Here is a 22,925-nt window from a genome sequence, read left to right as displayed (position 1 = left end):
GAGTATATCATACTGTATGTAGAGTATATCGTACTACATGTAGAGTATATCATACTGTTTGTAGAGTATGTCATACTACATGTAGAGTATATCATACTACATGTAGAGTATATCATACTGTATGTAAATTATATCATACTACATGTAGAGTATATCATACTACATGTAGAGTATATCATACTACATGTAGAGTATATCATACTACATGTAGAGTATATCATACTACATGTAGAGTATATCATACTACATGTAGAGTATATCATACTGTATGTAAATTATATCATACTACATGTAGAGTATATCATACTACATGTAGAGTATATCATACTGTATGTAAATTATATCATACTACATGTAGAGTATATCATACTACATGTAGAGTATATCATACTGTTTGTAGAGTATGTCATACTACATGTAGAGTATATCATACTGTATGTAGAGTATATCCAACTACATGTAGAGTATATCATACTGTATGTAGAGTATATCATACTACATGTAGAGTATATCATACTGTATGTAGAGTATATCATTATACATGTAGAGTATATCATACTGTTTGTAGAGTATGTCATACTACATGTAGAGTATATCATACTGTATGTAGAGTATATCATACTACATGTAGAGTATATCATACTGTATGTAGAGTATATCATACTACATGTAGAGTATATCATACTGTATGTAGAGTATATCATACTACATGTAGAGTATATCATACTGTTTGTAGAGTATGTCATACTACATGTAGAGTATATCATACTACATGTAGAGTATATCATACTACATGTAGAGTATATCATACTACATGTAGAGTATATCATTATACATGTAGAGTATATCATACTGTATGTAGAGTATATCATACTACATGTAGAGTATATCATACTGTATGTAGAGTATATCATACTACATGTAGAGTATATCATAGTGTATGTAGAGTATATCATACTACATGTAGAGTATATCATACTGTTTGTAGAGTATGTCATACTACATGTAGAGTATATCATACTACATGTAGAGTATATCATACTGTATGTAAATTATATCATACTACATGTAGAGTATATCATACTGTATGTAGAGTATATCATACTACATGTAGAGTATATCATACTGTATGTAGAGTATATCATTATACATGTAGAGTATATCATACTGTTTGTAGAGTATGTCATACTACATGTAGAGTATATCATACTGTATGTAGAGTATATCATACTACATGTAGAGTATATCATACTGTATGTAGAGTATATCATACTACATGTAGAGTATATCATACTGTTTGTAGAGTGTATCATACTACATGTAGAGTATATCATACTGTATGTAGAGTATATCATACTACATGTAGAGTATATCATACTACATGTAGAGTATATCATACTGTATGTAGAGTATATCATACTACATGTAGAGTATATCATACTACATGTAGAGTATATCATACTGTTTGTAGCCTATATCATACTTTATGTAGTCTATATCATACTGTATGTAGCCTATATTATACTATATGTAGCCTATATCATACTATATGTACTCTATATCATACTGTATGTAGCCTATATCATACTATATGTAGTCTATTACATACTACATGTAGAGTATATCATACTACATGTAGAGTATATCATACTGTATGTAGAGTATATCATACTACATGTAGAGTATATCATACTACATGTAGAGTATATCATACTACATGTAGAGTATATCATACTACATGTAGAGTATATCATACTGTATGTAAATTATATCATACTACATGTAGAGTATATCATTATACATGTAGAGTATATCATACTACATGTAGAGTATATCATACTATATGTAGAGTATATCATACTACATGTAGAGTATATCATACTACATGTAGAGTATATCATACTGTATGTAAATTATATCATAATACATGTAGAGTATATCATACTGTATGTAAATTATATCATACTACATGTAGAGTATATCATACTGTATGTAAATTATATCATAATACATGTAGAGTATATCATACTGTATGTAAATTATATCATACTACATGTAGAGTATATCATACTACATGTAGAGTATATCATACTGTATGTAAATTATATCATACTACATGTAGAGTATATCATACTGTATGTAAATTATATCATACTACATGTAGAGTATATCATACTGTATGTAAATTATATCATACTACATGTAGAGTATATCATACTGTATGTAAATTATATCATACTACATGTAGAGTATATCATACTACATGTAGAGTATATCATACTACATGTAGAGTATATCATTATACATGTAGAGTATATCATACTACATGTAGAGTATATCATACTACATGTAGAGTATATCATACTACATGTAGAGTATATCATACTGTGTGTAGTCTATATCATACTGTTTGTAGTCTATATCATACTGTATGTAGCCTATATCATACTATATGTAGTCTATATCATACTGTATGTACTCTATATCATACTGTATGTAGTCTATATCATACTATATGTAGAGTATATCATACTACATGTAGAGTATATCATACTGTATGTAAATTATATCATACTACATGTAGAGTATATCATACTGTATGTAAATTATATCATACTACATGTAGAGTATATCATACTGTATGTAAATTATATCATATTACATGTAGAGTATATCAAACTGTATGTAAATTATATCATACTACATCTAGAGTATATCATTGTACATGTAGAGTATATCATACTACATGTAGAGTATATCATACTGTATGTAGAGTATATCATACTATACGTAGAATATATCATACTATATGTAGAGTATATCATTATACATGTAGAGTATATCATACTACATGTAGAGTATATCATACTACATGTAGAGTATATCATACTACATGTAGAGTATATCATTATACATGTAGAGTATATCATACTGTATGTAGAGTATATCATACTATATGTAGAGTATATCATACTGTTTGTAGAGTATATCATAATACATGTAGAGTATATCATACTGTATGTAGAGTATATCATACTACATGTAGAGTATATCATACTGTATGTAGAGTATATCATACTATACGTAGAGTATATCATACTATACGTAGAGTATATCATACTATATGTAGAGTATATCATACCATATGTAGAGTATATCATACTACATGTAGAGTATATCATACTACATGTAGAGTATATCATACTATATGTAGAGTATATCATACTATATGTAGAGTATATCATACTATACGTAGAGTATATCATACTGTGTGTAGTCTATATCATACCATATGTAGTCTATATCATACTGTGTGTAGTCTATATCATACTGTGTGTAGTCTATATCATACTGTGTGTAGTCTATATCATACTGTGTGTACTCTATATCATACTGTTTGTAGTCTATATCATACTATATGTAGTCTATATCATACTGTATGTAGCCTATATCATACTGTATGTAGCCTAAATCATACTGTATGTAGTCTGGACCGTATTTGTTTTATGAGAACATTTGCCGCAACTCAACAAATGTTCTGGGAACTTTCACAAAACCAATTGTGGTTTGCTGGGGTGCCTGTGTTGTCCATTAACCCTAAGCGGTCTTATTCTGCACAGGTTTACCTGGCGATTCTGGCCTGTTTAATAATGGATGCCAGAGGATTCTGATAGCAGCATGGCTGGAAACCTTACCCTCCTCAGAAGATACCTCATACATACCTCAACATTAACCCTAATCCTAACGTCAGATACCTTAGGTTACACTAACCAAGAGCTACTCCGGTTACTTCTCTGGAAGCTTCTCTTAGCTGCTGTTCTGAACTGTTACCTTAGCATTTCACCAGTCAGTTCTGATGTCCTTGAAATACAGTGAGTTCATTATTGGGACAGTGTTGGTGTTCCGGTTCTGTATTCCAACACGGTGGAACTGAAACGATATCTTAACTACGAGGTTAAAGTGCAGACTGTCATGTTTTAAACTGAGGGTTTGTTCATCCATAGCCATGTAGAAATTACAGCACTTTTTCTACGTGGTCTATTGTAGGGCACCAAGAGTATTGGGACAAATCCACTTCAATGCGTTTTAAAGTAGTAAGAAGTGTAGTATTTGGTCCCATATTATTAGTACACAACGTCTATTTCAAGCTTGTGACTCTAAACTTGTTAGATGCATTCGCTGTTTGTTTTGGTTGTGTTTCAGATCATTTTGTGCCCAATAGAAATTAATGGTAGATAAAGTATTGTGTTATTTTGGAGTAATTTTTACTGTCAATAAGAATAGAATATGTTTCTTAACACTTCTACATTAATGTGGATGGTACCATGATTACGGATAATCCTGAATGAATCTTGAATAATGATGAGTGAGAAAGTTACAGATTCACAAATATCATACCCCCAAAAATGCTAACCCACTTGTTATTGTAATGGTGAGACGTTAGCATGTCTTGGGGGTATGCTAACATCCCCTGTTATTGTAATGGTGAGAGGTTAGCATGTCTTGGGGGTATGATATAAAATGCTAACCCACTTGTTATTGTAATGGTGAGACGTTAGCATGTCTTGGGGGTATGCTAACATCCCCTGTTATTGTAATGGTGAGAGGTTAGCATGTCTTGGGGGTATGCTAACATCCCCTGTTATTGTAATGGTGAGAGGTTAGTATGTCTTGGGGGTATGCTAACATCCCCTGTTATTGTAATGGTGAGAGGTTAGTATGTCTTGGGGGTATGCTAACATCCCCTGTTATTGTAATGGTGAGAGGTTAGTATGTCTTGGGGATATGCTAACATCCCCTGTTATTGTAATGGTGAGAGGTTAGCATGTCTTGGGGGTATGCTAACATCCCCTGTTATTGTAATGGTGAGAGGTTAGTATGTCTTGGGGGTATGCTAACATCCCCTGTTATTGTAATGGTGAGAGGTTAGCATGTCTTGGGGGTATGCTAACATCCCCTGTTATTGTAATGGTGAGAGGTTAGTATGTCTTGGGGGTATGATATGTGTGCGTCTCTGTGGTAGACCTGCTCCCTTATCATCTTTCTGTCCTGTTCCCTTCCCATCTCTCTGTCCTGTTCCCTTCCCATCTCTCTGTCCTGTTCCCTTCCTATCTCTCTGTCCTGTTCCCTTCCCATCTCTCTGTCCTGTTCCCTTCCTATCTCTCTGTTCTGTTCCCTTCCTATCTCTCTGTCCTGTTACCTTCCTATCTCTCTGTCCCGTTACCTTCCAATCTCTCTGTCCCGTTCCCTTCCCATCTCTCTGTCCTGTTCCCTTCCTATCTCCCTGTCCCGTTCCCTTCCCATCTCTCTGTCCTGTTCCCTTCCTATCTCTCTGTCCTGTTCCCTTCCCATCTCTCTGTCCTGTTCCCTTCCCATCTCTCTGTCCTGTTACCTTCCCATCTCTCTGTCCTGTTCCCTTCCCATCTATATGTCCTGTTCCCTTCCTATCTCTCTGTCCTGTTCCCTTCCTATCTCTCTGTCCTGTTCCCTTCCTATCTCTCTGTCCTGTTACCTTCCTATCTCTCTGTCCTGTTCCCTTCCCATCTCTCTGTCCTGTTCCCTTCCTATCTCTCTGTCCTGTTACCTTCCTATCTCTCTGTCCTGTTCCCTTCCCATCTCTCTGTCCTGTTCCCTTCCTATCTCTCTGTCCTGTTCCCTTCCCATCTCTCTGTCCTGTTCCCTTCCTATCTCTCTGTCCTGTTCCCTTCCCATCTCACTGTCCTGTTCCCTTCCCATCTCTCTGTCCTGTTCCCTTCCCATCTCTCTGTCCTGTTCCCTTCCCATCTCTCTGTCCTGTTCCCTTCCCATCTCTCTGTCCTGTTCCCTTCCCATCTCTCTGTCCTGTTCCCTTCCTATCTCTCTGTCCTGTTCCCTTCCCATCTCTCTGTCCTGTTCCCTTCCCATCTCTCTGTCCTGTTCCCTTCCCACCTCTCTGTCCCGTTCCCTTCCTATCTCTCTGTCCCATTCCCTTCCCATCTCTCTGTCCTGTTCCCTTCCTATCTCTCTGTCCTGTTCCCTTCCTATCTCTCTGTCCTGTTCCCTTCCCATCTCTCTGTCCTGTTCCCTTCCCATCTCTCTGTCCTGTTCCCTTCCTATCTCTCTGTCCTGTTCCCTTCCTATCTCTCTAGACCTGTTCTTTCCAAATCGAATCAAAGTTTATTTTTCACGCGCGCCGAATACAACAGGTGTAGACCTTACAGTGAAAAGCTTACTTACAGGCTCTAACCAATAGTGCGAAAAAAAAGGTATGTATGTGTGTGTGTGTGTTTGTAGGTAAGTAAAGAAATAAAACAACAGTAAAAAGACATTTGAAAATAAGAGTAGCAAGGCTATATACAGACACCGGTTAGTCAGGCTTATGTAGGTAGTATGTACATGTAGGTATGGTTAAAGTGATTATGCATATATGATGAACAGAGAGTAGCAGCAGCGTAAAAGAGGGGTTGGGGGGGGACACACAATGCAAATAGTCCAGGTAGCCATTTGATTACCTGTTCAGGAGTCTTACGGCTTGGGGGTAAAAACTGTTGAGAAGCCTTTTTGTCCTAGACTTGGCACTCCGGTACCGCTTGCCATGCGGTAGTAGAGAGAACAGTCTGTGGCTGGGGTCTTTGACAATATTTAGGGCCTTCCTCTGACACCGCCTGGTGTAGAGGTCCTGGATGGCAGGCAGCTTAGCCCCAGTGATGTACTGGGCCGTACGCACTACCCTCTGTAGTGACTTCAGGTCGGAGGCCAAACAACTGCCGGACCAGGCAGTGATGTGAGCCATTACCAGCCTTTCAAAGCACTTCATGGCTACGGACGTGAGTGCTACAGGTCTGTAGTCATTTAGGCAGGTTTCCTTTGTGTTCTTGGGCACAGGGACTATGGTGGTCTGCTTGAAGCATGTTGGTATTACAGACTCAATCAGGGACATGTTGAATATATCAGTGAAGACACTTGCCAGTTGGCAGCACATGCCCGGAGCACACGTCCTGGTAATCCATCTGGCCCCGCAGCCTTGTGTATGTTGACTTGTTTAAAGGTCTTACTCACGTCGGCTACAGAGAGCGTGATCACACAGTCGTCTGGAACAGCTGATGCTCTCATGCCTCCGTGTTGCTTGCCACAATGCGAGCATAGAAGTGATTTAGCTCGTCTATTAGGCTCGTGTCAATGGGCAGCTCGCGGCTGTGCTTCCCCTTGTTGTCTGTAATAGTTTTCAAGCCCTGCCATATCCGACGAGCGTCAGAGCCGGTGTAGTATGATTCAATCTTAGCCCTGTATTGACGCTTTGCCTGTTTGATGGTTCGTCGCAGGGCATGGCAGGATTTCTTGTAAGCTTCCGGGTTAGAGTCCCGCACCTTGAAAGCAGCACCTCTACCCTTTAGCTCAGTGTCAATGTTGCCTGTAATCCATGGCTTCTGCTTGGGCTTTGTACGTACATTCACTGTGGGTACGACGTCCTCAATGCACTTATTGATAAAGCCAGTGGTAGAGCTTTGTTGGCGAAGCTGTGTTGGCTTGGCAGAGCTGTGTTGGCAGAGCTGTGTTAGGCTGGTAGAGATGTGTTGGCCTGGCAGAGCTGTGTTGGCAGAGCTGTGTTGGCAGAGCTTTGTTGGCAGAGCTGGCACCATGTGACAGAGAGAGAAAAGGAAAGGGTGAACAGGTTCAGCCTATTAACTGGGTCAGACTATAAACTGGGTCAGACTATAAACAGGGTCAGACTATAAACTGGGTCAGACTATAAACAGGGTCAGACTATAAACTGGGTCAGACTATAAACTGGGTCAGACTATAAACAGGGTCAGACTATAAACTGGGTCAGACTATAAACTGGGTCAGACTATAAACTGGGTCAGACTATAAACAGGGTCAGACTATAAACTGGGTCAGACTATAAACTGGGTCAGACTATAAACTGGGTCAGACTATAAACTGGGTCAGACTATAAACAGGGTCAGGCTATAAACTGGGTCAGGCTATAAACTGGGTCAGACTATAAACAGGGTCAGACTATAAACTGGGTCAGACTATAAACAGGGTCAGACTATGAACTGGGTCAGATTTGAAATGTCTCTGTCTTCAGAAGCTGTTACGAGAATTATGTTCTCAATGCCCATGAACCCAATTCAATGAACTACTCAGTCTGAAACCCAGGATATGTAAGAAACGGGTTGAAATGAATCAGACGGAGGCCCAGCTACGATAGTCAGAAAATGAATCAGACGGAGGCCCAGCTACGATAGTCAGAAAATGAATCAGACGGAGGCCCGGCTACAATAGTCAGAAAATGAATCAGACGGAGGCCCGGCTACGACAGTCAGAAAATGAATCAGACGGAGGCCCGGCTACGATAGTCAGAAAATGAATCAGACGGAGGCCCAGCTACGATAGTCAGAAAATGAATCAGACGGAGGCCCGGCTACGATAGTCAGAAAATGAATCAGACGGAGGCCCGGCTACGATAGTCAGAAAATGAATCAGAGGTAGGCCCGGCTACGATAGTCACAACGTGTATTTACGAGAGCGCTGGTTAGTTGTACAAAAACCATTCATTTTATACGAGCTCCTTACACACATACTCTTGCACACAAACAGAATTCATAAGCACATACATTTGCACACAAACAGCAGGTATCTTACGCACACACTGTCCCACTACCCAGCCGACAAAGATTAGGGACCGTGAGAATCACTCCCTGTCCTTTCCCTAATCTCTCAGTGGCCCCTAGCCAAGGTCGGCACTGAATCTTGCTCAGACAGTCTGTGTTTAAGACACTTTAGAGACATATTGTACAGTTTATATTGTTTTACCCTAATTCTGACTAAAACTACACACCTCATTAATTATACTTTTACTGACTAAACCTAAACAAACCCATCAGATAATAAATTTATGATTCTAATCAATTTCATACAGTTATAAGGTTTCAGAGTGGGAATTATTTCATCATTATCTTTCAACATTTAAATTACTTTAACAGAAGCTGAACGACTGACTGTGTTATTCAGGGTGCTGAGAGGCTGCCATTAAGGCTGGCAGTGAGGGACGATAGCAGGGTTGAAGGGGTAGGGAGGGTGGCAGGGTTGAAGGGGTAGGGAGGGTGGCAGGGTTGAAGGGGTAGGGAGGGTGGCAGGGTTGAAGGGGTAGGGAGGGTGGCAGGGTTGAAGGGGTAGGGAGGGTGGCAGGGTTGAAGGAGAAGAGATGGTGGCAGGTTTGAAGGGGTAGGGACTAGTAGGTGATGATACAGTGTGTCTGGACTAGTAGGTGATGATACAGTGTGTCTGGACTAGTAGGTGATGGTACAGTGTGTCTGGACTAGTAGGTGATGGTACAGTGTGTCTGGACTAGTAGGTGATGGTACAGTGTGTCTGGACTAGTAGGTGATGGTACAGTGGACTAGTAGGTGATGGTACAGTGGACTAGTAGGTGATGGTACAGTGTGTCTGGACTAGTAGGTGTGTCTGGACTTGTAGGTGATGGTACAGTGTGTCTGGACTAGTAGGTGATGGTACAGTGTGTCTGGACTAGTAGGTGATGATACAGTGTGTCTGGACTAGTAGGTGATGGTACAGTGTGTCTGGACTAGTAGGTGATGGTACAGTGTGTCTGGACTAGTAGGTGATGGTACAGTATGTCTGGACGTAGGTGATGGTACAGTGTGTCTGGACTAGTAGGTGATGGTACAGTGTGTCTGGACGTAGGTGATGGTACAGTGTGTCTGGACTAGTAGGTGATGGTACAGTGTGTCTGGACTAGTAGGTGATGGTACAGTGTGTCTGGACTAGTAGGTGATGGTACAGTATGTCTGGACGTAGGTGATGGTACAGTGTGTCTGGACTAGTAGGTGATGGTACAGTGGACTAGTAGGTGATGGTACAGTGTGTCTGGACTAGTAGGTGATGGTACAGTGTGTCTGGATCTGTCTTGTGCCATGATCACAGACACCAGCTGATCATATTCCTTCCCCTGGCTGGCTCAACTCACCTTTCTGTGTGGCGAGAGACAGCTGACAACCTATAGCTCTATAGTGACATCAGAGAAACATGAGTCCTGTCACTGCAGAGGGTGATTGAGGTCACACTGTAGGGAGTCCAGTAGACCATGTTTCAGGAGCGCTAACCCTCCTAGGGCTTTAGGGTCGAGTTATGTCAAATAAATGCATTTGTTCCGTATTCTAAATACATTCTCACATATGTGCTGCACGTAACAATATTTGACCTCAATGTCGTGTATACTAATGAAAACTAATGTTTTCTTCTTTTCCTCGTAGGACTGTACCTTCTTCACACGGAAAGAGATCCTCCGGTAAGTGGAGCTTCTGGTATTCTGCTGCTGCTGTCCTATCGCTCTTCCTCTCTCTACGAGCTACTCCAGTCCAGCCTCACATTAACCACCTGTCCAGAGATCACATATCTCCCTCTCTCTCCCCTATCCATTCTTGTTCCTTACTGCTGTCAGACAGACTTGTTCAGAGAAGCTATTATTTATCTAGATAGATAGCTGGTAGGTAGGTATAGTAATCTGACGTATTTATTATCTAGATAGATGATAGGTAGGTATAGTAATATGAGGTATTTATTATCTAGATAGATGATAGGTAGGTATAGTAATATGAGGTATTTATTATCTAGATAGATAGCTGATAGGTAGGTATAGTAATATGAGGTATTTATTATCTAGATAGATGATAGGTAGGTATTTATTATCTAGATAGATGATAGGTAGGTATAGTAATATGAGGTATTTATTATCTAGATAGATGATAGGTAGGTATTTATTATCTAGATAGATGATAGGTAGGTATTTATTATCTAGATAGATGATAGGTAGGTATAGTAATATGAAGTATTTATTATCTAGATAGATGATAGGTAGGTATAGTAATCTGAGGTATTTATTATCTAGATAGATGATAGGTAGGTATAGTAATATGAGGTATTTATTATCTAGATAGATAGCTGATAGGTAGGTATAGTAATATGAGGTATTTATTATCTAGATAGATGATAGGTAGGTATAGTAATATGAGGTATTTATTATCTAGATAGATGATAGGTAGGTATAGTAATATGAGGTATTTATTATCTAGATAGATGATAGGTAGGTATAGTAATATGAGGTATTTATTATCTAGATAGATGATAGGTAGGTATAGTAATATGAGGTATTTATTATCTAGATAGATGATAGGTAGGTATAGTAATATGAGGTATTTATTAGGTAGCACAGCCTGGCCATAGAAACCGTCTGGCTACCCAGAGAGGACAGGTTGTGTTCCCTCTGCCCTCAGAGAGAGGTGAAGACAGAGCTGCATTTTCTCCTACACTGACAGAACTATACAGATTTACAGGCATTTTTACCCCCTCAAAATGTAAAACAAATATAACGATTTTGAAACCAAAACATAAAATCCTTCTTTGTGCCGTATTTAACACCTTTTAGGAATGACCCAGATGCAGACAGTGTCGAAGTAACAAATGTTTCATACTAGAACAGGGGACAGGCAAAACGACAGGTCATGGGCAGGCAGAGGTCAGTTATCCAGAAACAGGAGACAAAGGGCTCTGAGACATGGGTTTGATTTTAGAAACCTGAAAAGTGGGAAGTATACGGAGGGTACGGGACAACATAACGGCACCTTCCGAAATTCCGCCACAAACTCTTCTAGACTGAGGCAGACGATGGACTGTTGCTCCTACACCGCCTTAGCCCAGGCGAGTGCCCTCCCGGACATGAGCGTTCTGATGTACACTATCCTCGAGCAGTCCAAGGGGAACAAAGAAGGCTGCAGCTCGACAATGAGGGAGCGTTGGAAGAGAAAAGCCTGGCAGGTTACGGAATCTCCAGCATAGCGCTCCGGAGGAGGTAGGCGGGGTTCTCGGGACACTGGGGTAGGCTGGGAGATTACGGGTGTGACCCGCTGCCCAGTGTAGCACTCCGGAGGAGGTAGGCGGGGTTCTCGGGACACTGGGGTAGGCTGGGAGATTACTGGTGTGACCCGCTGTCCAGTGGGGAATCCCCAGAATTGCTCCAGCTGTCACGATCGTCTTCGTGAGAGAGAGTGGACCAAGGCGCAGCGTGTGCAAAATACATCTCTTTTATTTTAGAGAAGGAAAAAACACGTAACGAACACAATTACAAAACGAAACAAAACAACAAACGATCGTGAAGCTAAAGACGTAAGTGCAAACCCAAGCTACAAACGTACAACATAGACAACTACCCACAAAAGCCTACTGCCCATGGCTGCCTCAAATATGGCTCCCAATCAGAGACAATGAATGACAGCTGTCTCTGATTGAGAACCAATCCAGGCAGCCATAGACATAACTAGACAACCACACTCCACTCTGCCCCATACACATACAACACCCCATAGACACTACAAAACACATACATTCCCCATGTCACACCCTGACCTAACCAAAAAACACAAAGAAAACAAAGAATACTAAGGCCAGGGCGTGACACCAGCAAAGTCTCAAATGCCTGGTCATGGCATTCTGCCAGTGTATGGAGTCCCCCCGTAAGACATTTCAGTAACTCCTCGTGTTGTCCAATGGTGGCTCCTTGCAGGGAGACTGCATTGTGGAGCTGGTTTAAGTCTGCTGGGTCAGTCATGGCCAGTTCGTACTATCATGTTTTAGGGAAGACCCAGTCGAAGTAACAAAAGTTTATTACTAGAACAGAGGGCAAGCAAAACGACAGGTCATGGGCAGGCAGAGGTCAGTAATCAAGATCAGAGTCCAAAAGGTACAGAACAGCAGGCAGTCTCGGGGTCAGCATAGGCAGAGGTCAATAATCCAGTGTGGTGGGACAAGGTGCAGAACGGCAGGCAGTCTCGGGGTCAGCATAGGCAGAGGTCAATAATCCAGTGTGGTTGGACAAGGTGCAGAACGGCAGGCAGTCTCGGGGTCAGCATAGGCAGAGGTCAATAATCCAGTGTGGTGGGACAAGGTGCAGAACGGCAGGCAGTCTCGGGGTCAGCATAGGCAGAGGTCAATAATCCAGTGTGGTTGGACAAGGTGCAGAACGGCAGGCAGTCTTGGGGCAGGCAGAATGGTCAAACCTAGAAAACAGGAAACTAGAAAACAGGAGTAATGGGAAAACCGGTGGTAGGCTTGACGAACATAACGAACTGGCATCAGACAAACAGAGAACACAGGTATAAATACACAGGGGATAATGAGGGGAGATGGGAGACACATGGTGGGGGGTGGAGACAAGCACAAAGACAGGGGAAACAGATCAGGGTGTGACACTATTACCTGCAAAATAAGTAGCTTCCTGCCACACCCCTAGGGAAGCCAGTGGAGCGACCAATCAGAGCAATAGCATTGCTACTTGTATCTTTCTCACCATGTCATTATTGTCCTCGTTCATTACTGTAGTGTCCTGATAATTGTTACTGCTCATTGACTATTATCATTGTTTCTATTATCATCTGTGTCATTATTTCTTTGATTTTTCTGCGGTGACAAGAAAAAGTATGCTAACCCTTTGGAAATACCTGGATGTCTGCATTAATTGGTCATAAAATTTGATCTGATCTTCATCAAAGTCACAACAACAGACACAGTCTGCTTAAACTAATAACACACAAATAATGATACATTTTCATGTCTTTATTGAACACACCGTGTAAACAGTCACAGTGCAGGGTGGGAGAAGTATGTGAACCCTTGGATTTAATAACTAGTTGACCCTCCTTTGGCAGAAATAACCTCAACCACACGTTTTCTGTAGTTGCGGATCAGACCTGCACAACGGTCAGGAGGAATTTTGGACCAGTCCTCTTTACAAAACTGTTTCAGTTCAGCAATATTCTTGGATGTCTGGTGTGAACTGCTCTCTTGAGGTCATGCCACAGCATCTCAATCGGGTCGAGGTCAGGACTCTGACTGGGCCACTCCAGAAGGTTGAGGTCAGGACTCTGACTGGGCCACTCCAGAAGGTTGAGGTCAGGACTCTGACTGGGCCACTCCAGAAGGTTGAGGTCAGGACTCTGACTGGTCCACTCCAGAAGGTTGAGGTCAGGACTCTGACTGGGCCACTCCAGTAGGTTGAGGTCAGGACTCTGACTGGGCCACTCCAGAAGGTTGAGGTCAGGACTCTGACTTGGCCACTCCAGAAGGTTGAGGTCAGGACTCTGACTGGGCCACTCCAGAAGGTTGAGGTCAGGACTCTGACTGGGCCACTCCAGAAGGTTGAGGTCAGGACTCTGACTGGGCCACTCCAGAAGGTTGAGGTCAGGACTCTGACTGGGCCACTCCAGAAGGTTGAGGTTAGGACTCTGACTGGGCCACTCCAGAAGGTTGAGGTTAGGACTCTGACTGGGCCACTCCAGAAGGTTGAGGTCAGGACTCTGACTGGGCCACTCCAGAAGGTTGAGGTCAGGACTCTGACTGGGCCACTCCAGAAGGTTGAGGTCAGGACTCTGACTGGGCCACTCCAGAAGGTTGAGGTCAGGACTCTGGGCCACTCCAGAAGGTTGAGGTCAGGACTCTGGGCCACTCCAAAAGGTTGAGGTCAGGACTCTGACTGGGCCACTCCAAAAGGTTGAGGTCAGGACTCTGACTGGGCCACTCCAGAAGGTTGAGGTCAGGACTCTGACTGGGCCACTCCAGAAGGTTGAGGTCAGGACTCTGACTGGGCCACTCCAGAAGGTTGAGGTCAGGACTCTAACTGGGCCACTCCAGAAGGAATATTTTCTGTTGAAGCCGTTCTGTTACTTCTGTGTTTTGGGTCGTTGTCCTGTTGCATCACCCAACTTCTGTTGAGCTTCAATTGGCGGACAGATAGCCTAACATTCTCTTGATAAACTTGGGAATTCATTTTTCCATCGATGATAGCAAGCGGTCCAGGCCCTGAGGCAGCAAAGCAGCCCCAAACCATGATGCTCCCTCCACCAGACTTTACGGTTGGGATGAGGTTTTGTGCCTTTTTTTCTCTACACAGTGTTGTGTGTTCCTTCCAAACAACTCAGCTGTAGTTTCATCGGTCCACAGAATATTTTGCCAATAGCGCTGTGGATCGTCCAGGTGCACTTTTGCAAACTTCAGACATGCAGAAAATGTTTTTTTTTTGACAGCAGTGGCTTCTTTCGTCGTGTCCTCCAACGAACACCATTCTTGTTTAGTGTTTTACGTATCGTGGACTCGTCAACAGAGATGTTAGCATGTTCCAGAGATTTCTGTAAGTCTTCAGCTGACACTCTAGGATTCTTCTTAACCTCACTGAGCATTCTGCGCTGTGCTCTTGCAGTCATCTTTGCAGGACGGCCACTCCTAGGGAGAGAAGCAACAGCGCTGAACTTTCTCCATTCATAGACAATTTGTCTTACCGTGGACTGATGAACATCAAGGCTTTCAAAAGGCTTTTTCCAGCTTTATGCAAGTCAACAATTCTTAATCTTAGGTCTTCTGAGATCTCTTTTGTTCACGTCATGGTTTACATCAGGCAATGCTTCTTGTGAATAGCAAACTCACATTTTGTGAGTGTTTTTTATAGGGCAAGGCAGCTCTAACCAACATCTCCAATCTCGTCTCATTGATTGGACTCCAGGTTAGCTAACTCCTGGCCCCAATTAGCTTTTGGAGAATTCATTAGCCTAGGGGTTCACATACTTTTTACAACCTACACTGTCAATGTTTAAATTATGTATTCAATATAGACAAGAAAAATACATTGGAAATTGGATACTTTTCCTAGGGTAGATTTTGGCGCTAATTATAGTCTACAGTTGCCAGGCCCATTGTGAGATTATAAGTAATGTTACAATCCAAATGTTTACGGCAGTAAATTACAGAACCCAGGTCTCCTGCGTGTCAAAAAACTGCCTAAGGCCACTCAGACAGTCTTCAGGACTGAACCTTTGTGCTGAACCCCCCCTTGATACACTGATCACATGGGGCCTGATTCAGACTGGAGATAAGTAGACTTAATATGGACTTATTAAAATATGGACTTAAGTTAAAAAAATATATATATATATATCCATGTTAAATCAACCTAAGTCTGAATGGGACCAAGGGAGAATATCTTTGGTGTGAAATTCCACCTTTATTTTTTCAGTGCTTTGTTGAGACAGATAAGACCCATTAGAAACAGGAGGAGACAGAGAAGGAGTGATTTGGACAGGTGGAAACTGGAATTGAACCCCTGTAAAACATTTATTTGGAATCTGACCCACTCAACCACACAGTCATGTACCATGTGAGGAACTGGGCCCCGTATCAGAAGATGTTAAGAATAAAGATGTGAACTTCAAACACTGTGCTGCCGTACTGTTCAGAATGCTCCCAGTCTGAGGCATGGAGGTGGAGAGAGGGGCAGGTGTTCTCTCTAGCAAACCAAGTATAAAAACAGGCAAGTTTGCAGGCACCTGTATTTGGATCCTTCACAAAGCCAGACAGGTGAGACCTAACATTCAGATGAAACTCTCCAAAACAATCCCTGAAAGTGTGTGTGAATGGTTTATTGCAGGGATCATCACATTGAAGAAGGAAACGGAAAAGAAATTCACTCAATAAAAACATTTGTTTGGTGTAGCATGGTGTAGCATGGTGTAGCATGGTGTAGCATGGTGTAGCATGGTGTAGCATGGTGTAGCATTTCAGCCGCTAATGCTACTAGTTTGGACAGCCATTTTGATTCATTGATCAGTTTTTTGTGAAGCTACATGTAGTTGGTAATTAACATGTCATTGTTTGCACCTGTCGTGAACAAGCTTTTTTTAGGCAAATAAATGCCCTTTTTAGTTGATACTGCTGGAAAGCCTACTAACTTTATGAGCTTCATCTATTGTTTGATGTATGCTACACTATAGCCACTTATTTTAACCTGCTCTAGCACTGGACTACCACACTGCATGCTACTGCAGCCCAATGGATGGTGGATGAGCCCTGGGGCTGAAGATGAGCCCTGGGGCTGAAGATGAGCCCTGGGGCTGAAGATGAGCCCTGGGGCTGAAGATGAGCCCTGGGGCTGAAGATGAGCCCTGGGGCTGAAGATGAGCCCTGGGGCTGAAGATGAACCCTGGGGCTGAAGATGAGCCCTGGGGCTGAAGATGAGCCCTGGGGCTGAAGATGAGCCCTGGGGCTGAAGATGAACCCTGGGGTTGAAGATGAGCCCTGGGGCTGAAGATGAGCCCTGTGGTTAAAGTTGAGCCCTGGGGCTAAAGTTGAGCCCTGGGGCTAAAGTTGAGCCCTGGGGCTAAAGTTGAGCCCTGGGGCTAAAGTTGAGCCCTGGGGCTGAAGATGAGCCCTGGGGCTGAAGTTGAGCCCTGGGGCTGAAGTTGAGCCCTGGGGCTGAAGTTGAGCCCTGGGCTGAAGATTTGCAGGAGTGCTACTGCTAAAATTAGCAGTCATAGCCTGTATTTTTTCCCCATGAATGTGAAATATAATGCCATATTTCCATTGATTTTTAAAGAAGATTCATACAGTGCCTTGCAAAAGTATTCATCCCGCTTGGCGTTTTTCCTAATTTGTTGCATTACAACCTGTTATTGAAATTGATTTCTATTTGTATTCCATGTAATGGACATACACAAAATAGTCCAAATTGGTGAAGTGAAATGGAAAAAATAAGTTGTTTCAAAAAAATTGAAAAAGTGGTGTGTGCATATGTTCACCGCTTTTGCTATGAAGCCCATAAATAAGATCTGGTGCAACCAATTACCTTCAGAAGTCACATAATTTGTTAAATAAAGTCCACCTGTGTGCAATCTAAGTGTCACGTGATCTGTCACATGAGCTCAGTATACAGTTGAAGTCGGAAGTTTACATACACTTAGGTTGGAGTCATTAAAACTCGTTTTTCAACCACTCCACACATGTCTTGCTAACAAACTATAGTTTTGGCAAGTCTGTTAGGACATATACTTGTGCATGACACAAGTAATTTTTCCAACAATTATTTACAGACAGACTATTTCACTTATAATTCACTGTATCACAATTCCAGTGGGTCAGCAGTTCACATACACATACATACACTGTGCATTTAAACAGCTTGGAAAATTCCAGAAAATGTCATGGCTTTAGAAGCTTCTGATAGGCTAATTGATATAACTTGAGTCAATTGGAGGTGTACCTGTAGATGTAAGGCCTACCTTCGAACTCAGTGTCTCTTTGCTTGACATCATAGGAAAATCAAAAGAAATCAGCCAAGACCTCAGAAAAATTATTATTGACCTCCAATTTCCAAATGCCTGAAGGTACCACGTTCATCTGTAAAAAGAATAGTACGCAAGTATGAACACCATGGGACCACGCAGCCGTCCTATTGCTCAGGGAGGAGATGCGTTCTGTCTCCTAGAAATTAATGTACTTTGGTGTGACAAGTGCAAATCAATCCCAGAACAACAGCAAAGGACCTTGTGAAGATGCTGGAGGAAACAGGTACAAAAATATCTATATCCACAGTAAAACGAGTCCTATTTCAACAGCAAGAAAGAAGCCACTGCTCCAAAACCGCCATAAAAAAAGCCAGACCACGGTTTGCAAATGCACATGTGGACAAAGATCGTACTTTTTGTTGAAATGTCCTTTGGTCTGATGAAACAAAAATAGAACTGTTTGGCCATAATGACCATCGTTATGTTTGGAGTAAAAGGGGATGCTTGCAAGCCGAAGAACACCATCCCAACCGTGAAGCACGGGGGTGGCAGCATCATGTTGTGGGGGTGCTTTGCTGGAGGAGGGACTGGTACACCTCACAAAATAGATGGCATCATGAGGAAGGGAAATTGTGGATATATTGACGCAACATCTCAAGACATCAGTCGGGAAGTTAAAGCTTGGTCTCAAATGGGTCTTCCAAATGGACAATGACCCCAAGCATACTTCCAAAGTTGTGGCAAAATGGCTTAAGGACAACAAAGTCAAGATATTGAAGTGGCCATCACAAAGCCCTGACCTCAATCCCATAGAAAATATGTGGGCAGAACTGAAAAAGTATGTGCGAGCAAGGAGGCCTACAAACCTAACTCAGTTACACCAGCTCTGTCAGGAGGAATGGGCCAAAATTCACCCAACTTATTGTGGGAAGCTTATGGAAGGCTACCCGAAACATTTGACCCAGGTTAAACAATTTAAAGGCAATGCTACCAAATACTAATTGAGTGTATGTAAACTTCTGACCCACTGGGAATGTGATGAAAGAAATAAAATCTGAAATTTGACATTTCACATTCTTAAAATAAAGTGGTGATCCTAACTGACCTAAGACAGGGCATTTTTACCAGGATTAAATGTCAGGAATTGTGAAAAACTGAGTTGAAATGTATTTGGCTAAGGTGTATGTAAACTTCTGACTTCAACTGTATATATGATTTCCATACCCAACTATAACACTTTCCGTCAAGATAGAACTGCCAAAGGGGGAGGAGTTGCAATCTACTGCAGAGATAGCCTGCAAAGTTCTGTCATACTTTCCAGGTCTATGCCTAAACAGTTCGAACTTCTAATTTTAAAAATTAATCTCTCCAGAAATAAGTCTCTCACTGTTGCCGCCTGCTACCGACCCCCCTCAGCTCCCAGCTGTGCCCTGGACACCATCTGTGAATTGATCGCTCCCCATCTAGCTTCAGAGTTTGTTCTGTTAGGTGACCTAAACTGGGATATGCTTAACTTCTTGAGAATACAGGGGGTGCTATTTCGCATTAGCATAATTGCCTCTACAGACTAAACTGCCTCTTATTCAATTATTGCTGTTACTATATGCATATAACCATATAGCATTGGATAGAAAACAATCTATGGTTTCTAAAACCGTTCCAATTGAGTCTCTGAGTCAAACACAGGTCATTTCACAGCACTTTCCCTGAGCCTGAAAAAGATTGCAAGATGTGTATGCTCGCTTCAAAGCTCTGCCTATATATGGTCACGCCACCTATGACCCGAATGACACTTCCTACTTCTTCCTATGGGTGTTTGGAAGACGTCAGAGGAGAAATTTTTTGTTTATCTTGTACTGACGTGAAATAAGACTTATTTCTTTAGCGTGACCGACAACTTCCGGTTTCTGAGATGCGCGTTTTCAGAGGTGGCATTGTCTTTTGTTATGCTGACGTTATGGATGAAAACTATCTCCGTGTCGAAGTTTGTTTGCTACATGTGACCATATCACCGTAATGTATGTTTTTTCAATATAGTTTAATCAGATTATTAGAATTTTTTCGGGAGTTTTGCCGTGTTCCGTTCTTTGAGTTTTTTAACTTTGGGAATTGACCGTGCCAGTCGACCAGTACCCAGGCTGAATGAAGAGGGGAGGTTGCCATTGTGAATGGATTGAACGACTCATCAGGACTAAGGACACCTTGATCAACATTCTGATGAAAGACCAGCAATAGTAAGACCCAATTTACGATGTTATTTCATATATCTGTCGTGCATGTGAACTGGTCGCGCGCGTCCAGCTGGTTTTGGCTGGCCTGGTTATGCTAATTAGCGATACATTTTGTTTTCGCTATAAAACATTTAAAAAATCTGAAATATTGTTTGGATTCACCAGATGTTGGGCTTTCAATGTCTGTACGCTGTGTATTTTTTCTGAAATGTTTTAAGACAAGTAATTAGTTATATAACGTTGGTCTCTGTAATTGTTCTAGCTGCATCAGCACTATATCAGATTGCAGCTGCAATGTAGAACTGTGATTTATACCTGAAAAATGCACATTTAAAAAAAAAAAACTATGCTATACCATAAATATGTTATCAGACTGTCATCTTATAAATTTGTTTGTTGGTTTGTGGCTATCAATATCTTAGTTTAGCCGAATTGGTGATAGCACCTGATGGAGTAAGAAACTGTTGGAGTAAGAAAATGGTGTCTTTTGCTAACGTGTTTAGCTAATAGATTTACATATTTTGTCTTCCCTGTAAAACATTTAAAAAATCTGAAATGGTGGTTTTATTCACAAGATCTGTGTCTTTCATTGGGTGTCTTGGACTTGTGATTTAATGATATTTAGATGCTACTATTTAATTGTGACGCTATGCTAGCGATGCTAATCAGTGTGTGGGGGGGGGGGGGTGCTCCCGGATCCGGGTTAGGTACTCTGTAGAGGTTAACACCCCGGCAGTCCTACAATCTAAGCTTGATGCCCTCAATCTCACACAAATCATCAAGGAACTCACCAGGTACAACCCTAAATCCGTAAACATGGGCACCCTAATAGACATTATCCTGACCAACTTGCCCTCCAAATACACCTCTGCTGTCTTCAATCAAGATGTCAGCGATCACTGCCTCATTGCCTGTATCCGCCACGGGTCCGCGGCCAAACGACCACCCCTCATCACTGTCAAACGCTCCCTAAAACACTTCTGCGAGCAGGCCTTTCTAATCGACCTGGCCCGGGTACCCTGGAAGGATATTGACCTCATCCCGTCAGTTGAGGATGCCTGGTCATTCTTTAAAAGTTACTTCCTCACCATATTAGACAAGCATGCTCCGTTCAAAAAATGCAGAACCAAGAACAGATATAGCCCTTGGTTCACTCCAGACCTGACTGCCCTCGACCAGCACAAAAACATCCTGTGGCGAACTGCAATAGAATCGAAGAGCCCCCGCGATATGCAACTGTTCAGGGAAGTCAGGAACCAATACACGCAGTCAGTCAGGAAAGCAAAGGCCAGCTTTTTCAAGCAGAAATTTGCATCCTGTAGCTCTCACTCCAAAAAGTTCTGGGATACTGTAAAGTCCATGGAAAACAAGAGCACCTCCTCCAAGCTGCCCACTTCACTGAGGTTAGGTAACACGGTCACCACTGATAAGTCCATGATAATCGAAAACTTCAACAAACATTTCTCAATGGCTGGCCATGCCTTCCTCCTGGCGACTCCAACCTTGGCCAACAGCCCCTACCCCCCCGCTGCTACTCGCCCAAGCCTCCCCAGCTTCTCCTTTACCCATATCCAGATAGCAGATGTTCTGAAAGAGCTGGAAAACCTGGACCCATACAAATCAGCTGGGCTTGACAATCTGGACCCCTTATTTCTGAAACTGTCCGCCGCCATTGTCGCACCCCCTATTACCAGCCTGTTCAACCTCTCCTTCGTATCATCTGAGATCCCCAAGGATTGGAAAGCTGCCGCGGTCATCCCCCTCTTCAAAGGGGGAGACACCCTGGACCCAAACTGTTACACACCTATATCCATCCTGCCCTGCCTATCTAAGGTCTTCGAAAGCCAAGTCAACAAACAGATCACTGACCATCTCGAATCCCACCGTACCTTCTCCGCTGTGCAATCCGGTTTCCGAGCCGGTCACGGGTGCACCTCAGCCACGCTCAAGGTACTAAACGATGTCATAACCGCCATCGATAAAAGACATTACTGTGCAGCCGTCTTCATCGACCTGGCCAAGGCTTTCGACTCTGTCAATCACCATATTCTTATCGGCAGACTCAGTAGCCTCGGTTTTTCTAATGACTGCCTTGCCTGGTTCACCAACTACTTTGCAGACAGAGTTCAGTGTGTCAAATCGGAGGGCATGTTGTCCGGTCCTCTGGCAGTCTCTATGGGGGTACCACAGGGTTCAATTCTCGGGCCGACTCTTTTCTCTGTATACATCAATGATGTTGCTCTTGCTGCGGGCGATTCCCTGATCCACCTCTATGCAGACGACACCATTCTGTACACTTCCGGCCCTTCCTTGGACACTGTGCTATCTAACCTCCAAACAAGCTTCAATGCCATACAACACTCCTTCCGTGGCCTCCAACTGCTCTTAAACGCTAGTAAAACCAAATGCATGCTTTTCAACCGTTCGCTGCCTGCACCCGCACGCCCGACTAGCATCACCACCCTGGACGGTTCCGACCTAGAATATGTGGACATCTATAAGTACCTAGGTGTCTGGCTAGACTGTAAACTCTCCTTCCAGACTCATATCAAACATCTCCAATCCAAAATCAAATCTAGAGTCGGCT

General features: G+C 42.4%; 1 protein-coding gene across 1 annotated transcript in view; it reads left to right on the top strand.

Annotated features, from left to right (window-relative positions):
- Positions 1-22,925, top strand: part of LOC129861896 (calcium and integrin-binding family member 2-like) — a 60,235-nt gene that overhangs the window by 6,192 nt on the left and 31,118 nt on the right. The window contains exon 2 of the mRNA XM_055933076.1: positions 10,260-10,294. Within this exon, the coding sequence (XP_055789051.1) occupies positions 10,260-10,294 (35 nt within the window). The remainder of the gene's footprint in view (positions 1-10,259; positions 10,295-22,925) is intronic.

This window comes from Salvelinus fontinalis, chromosome 9, assembly GCF_029448725.1.
Source record: "Salvelinus fontinalis isolate EN_2023a chromosome 9, ASM2944872v1, whole genome shotgun sequence".
NCBI lineage: Eukaryota > Metazoa > Chordata > Actinopteri > Salmoniformes > Salmonidae > Salvelinus > Salvelinus fontinalis.
The sequence above is the reverse complement of the archived record's forward strand: the minus strand, read 5'-3'. Positions and strand labels throughout refer to the sequence as shown.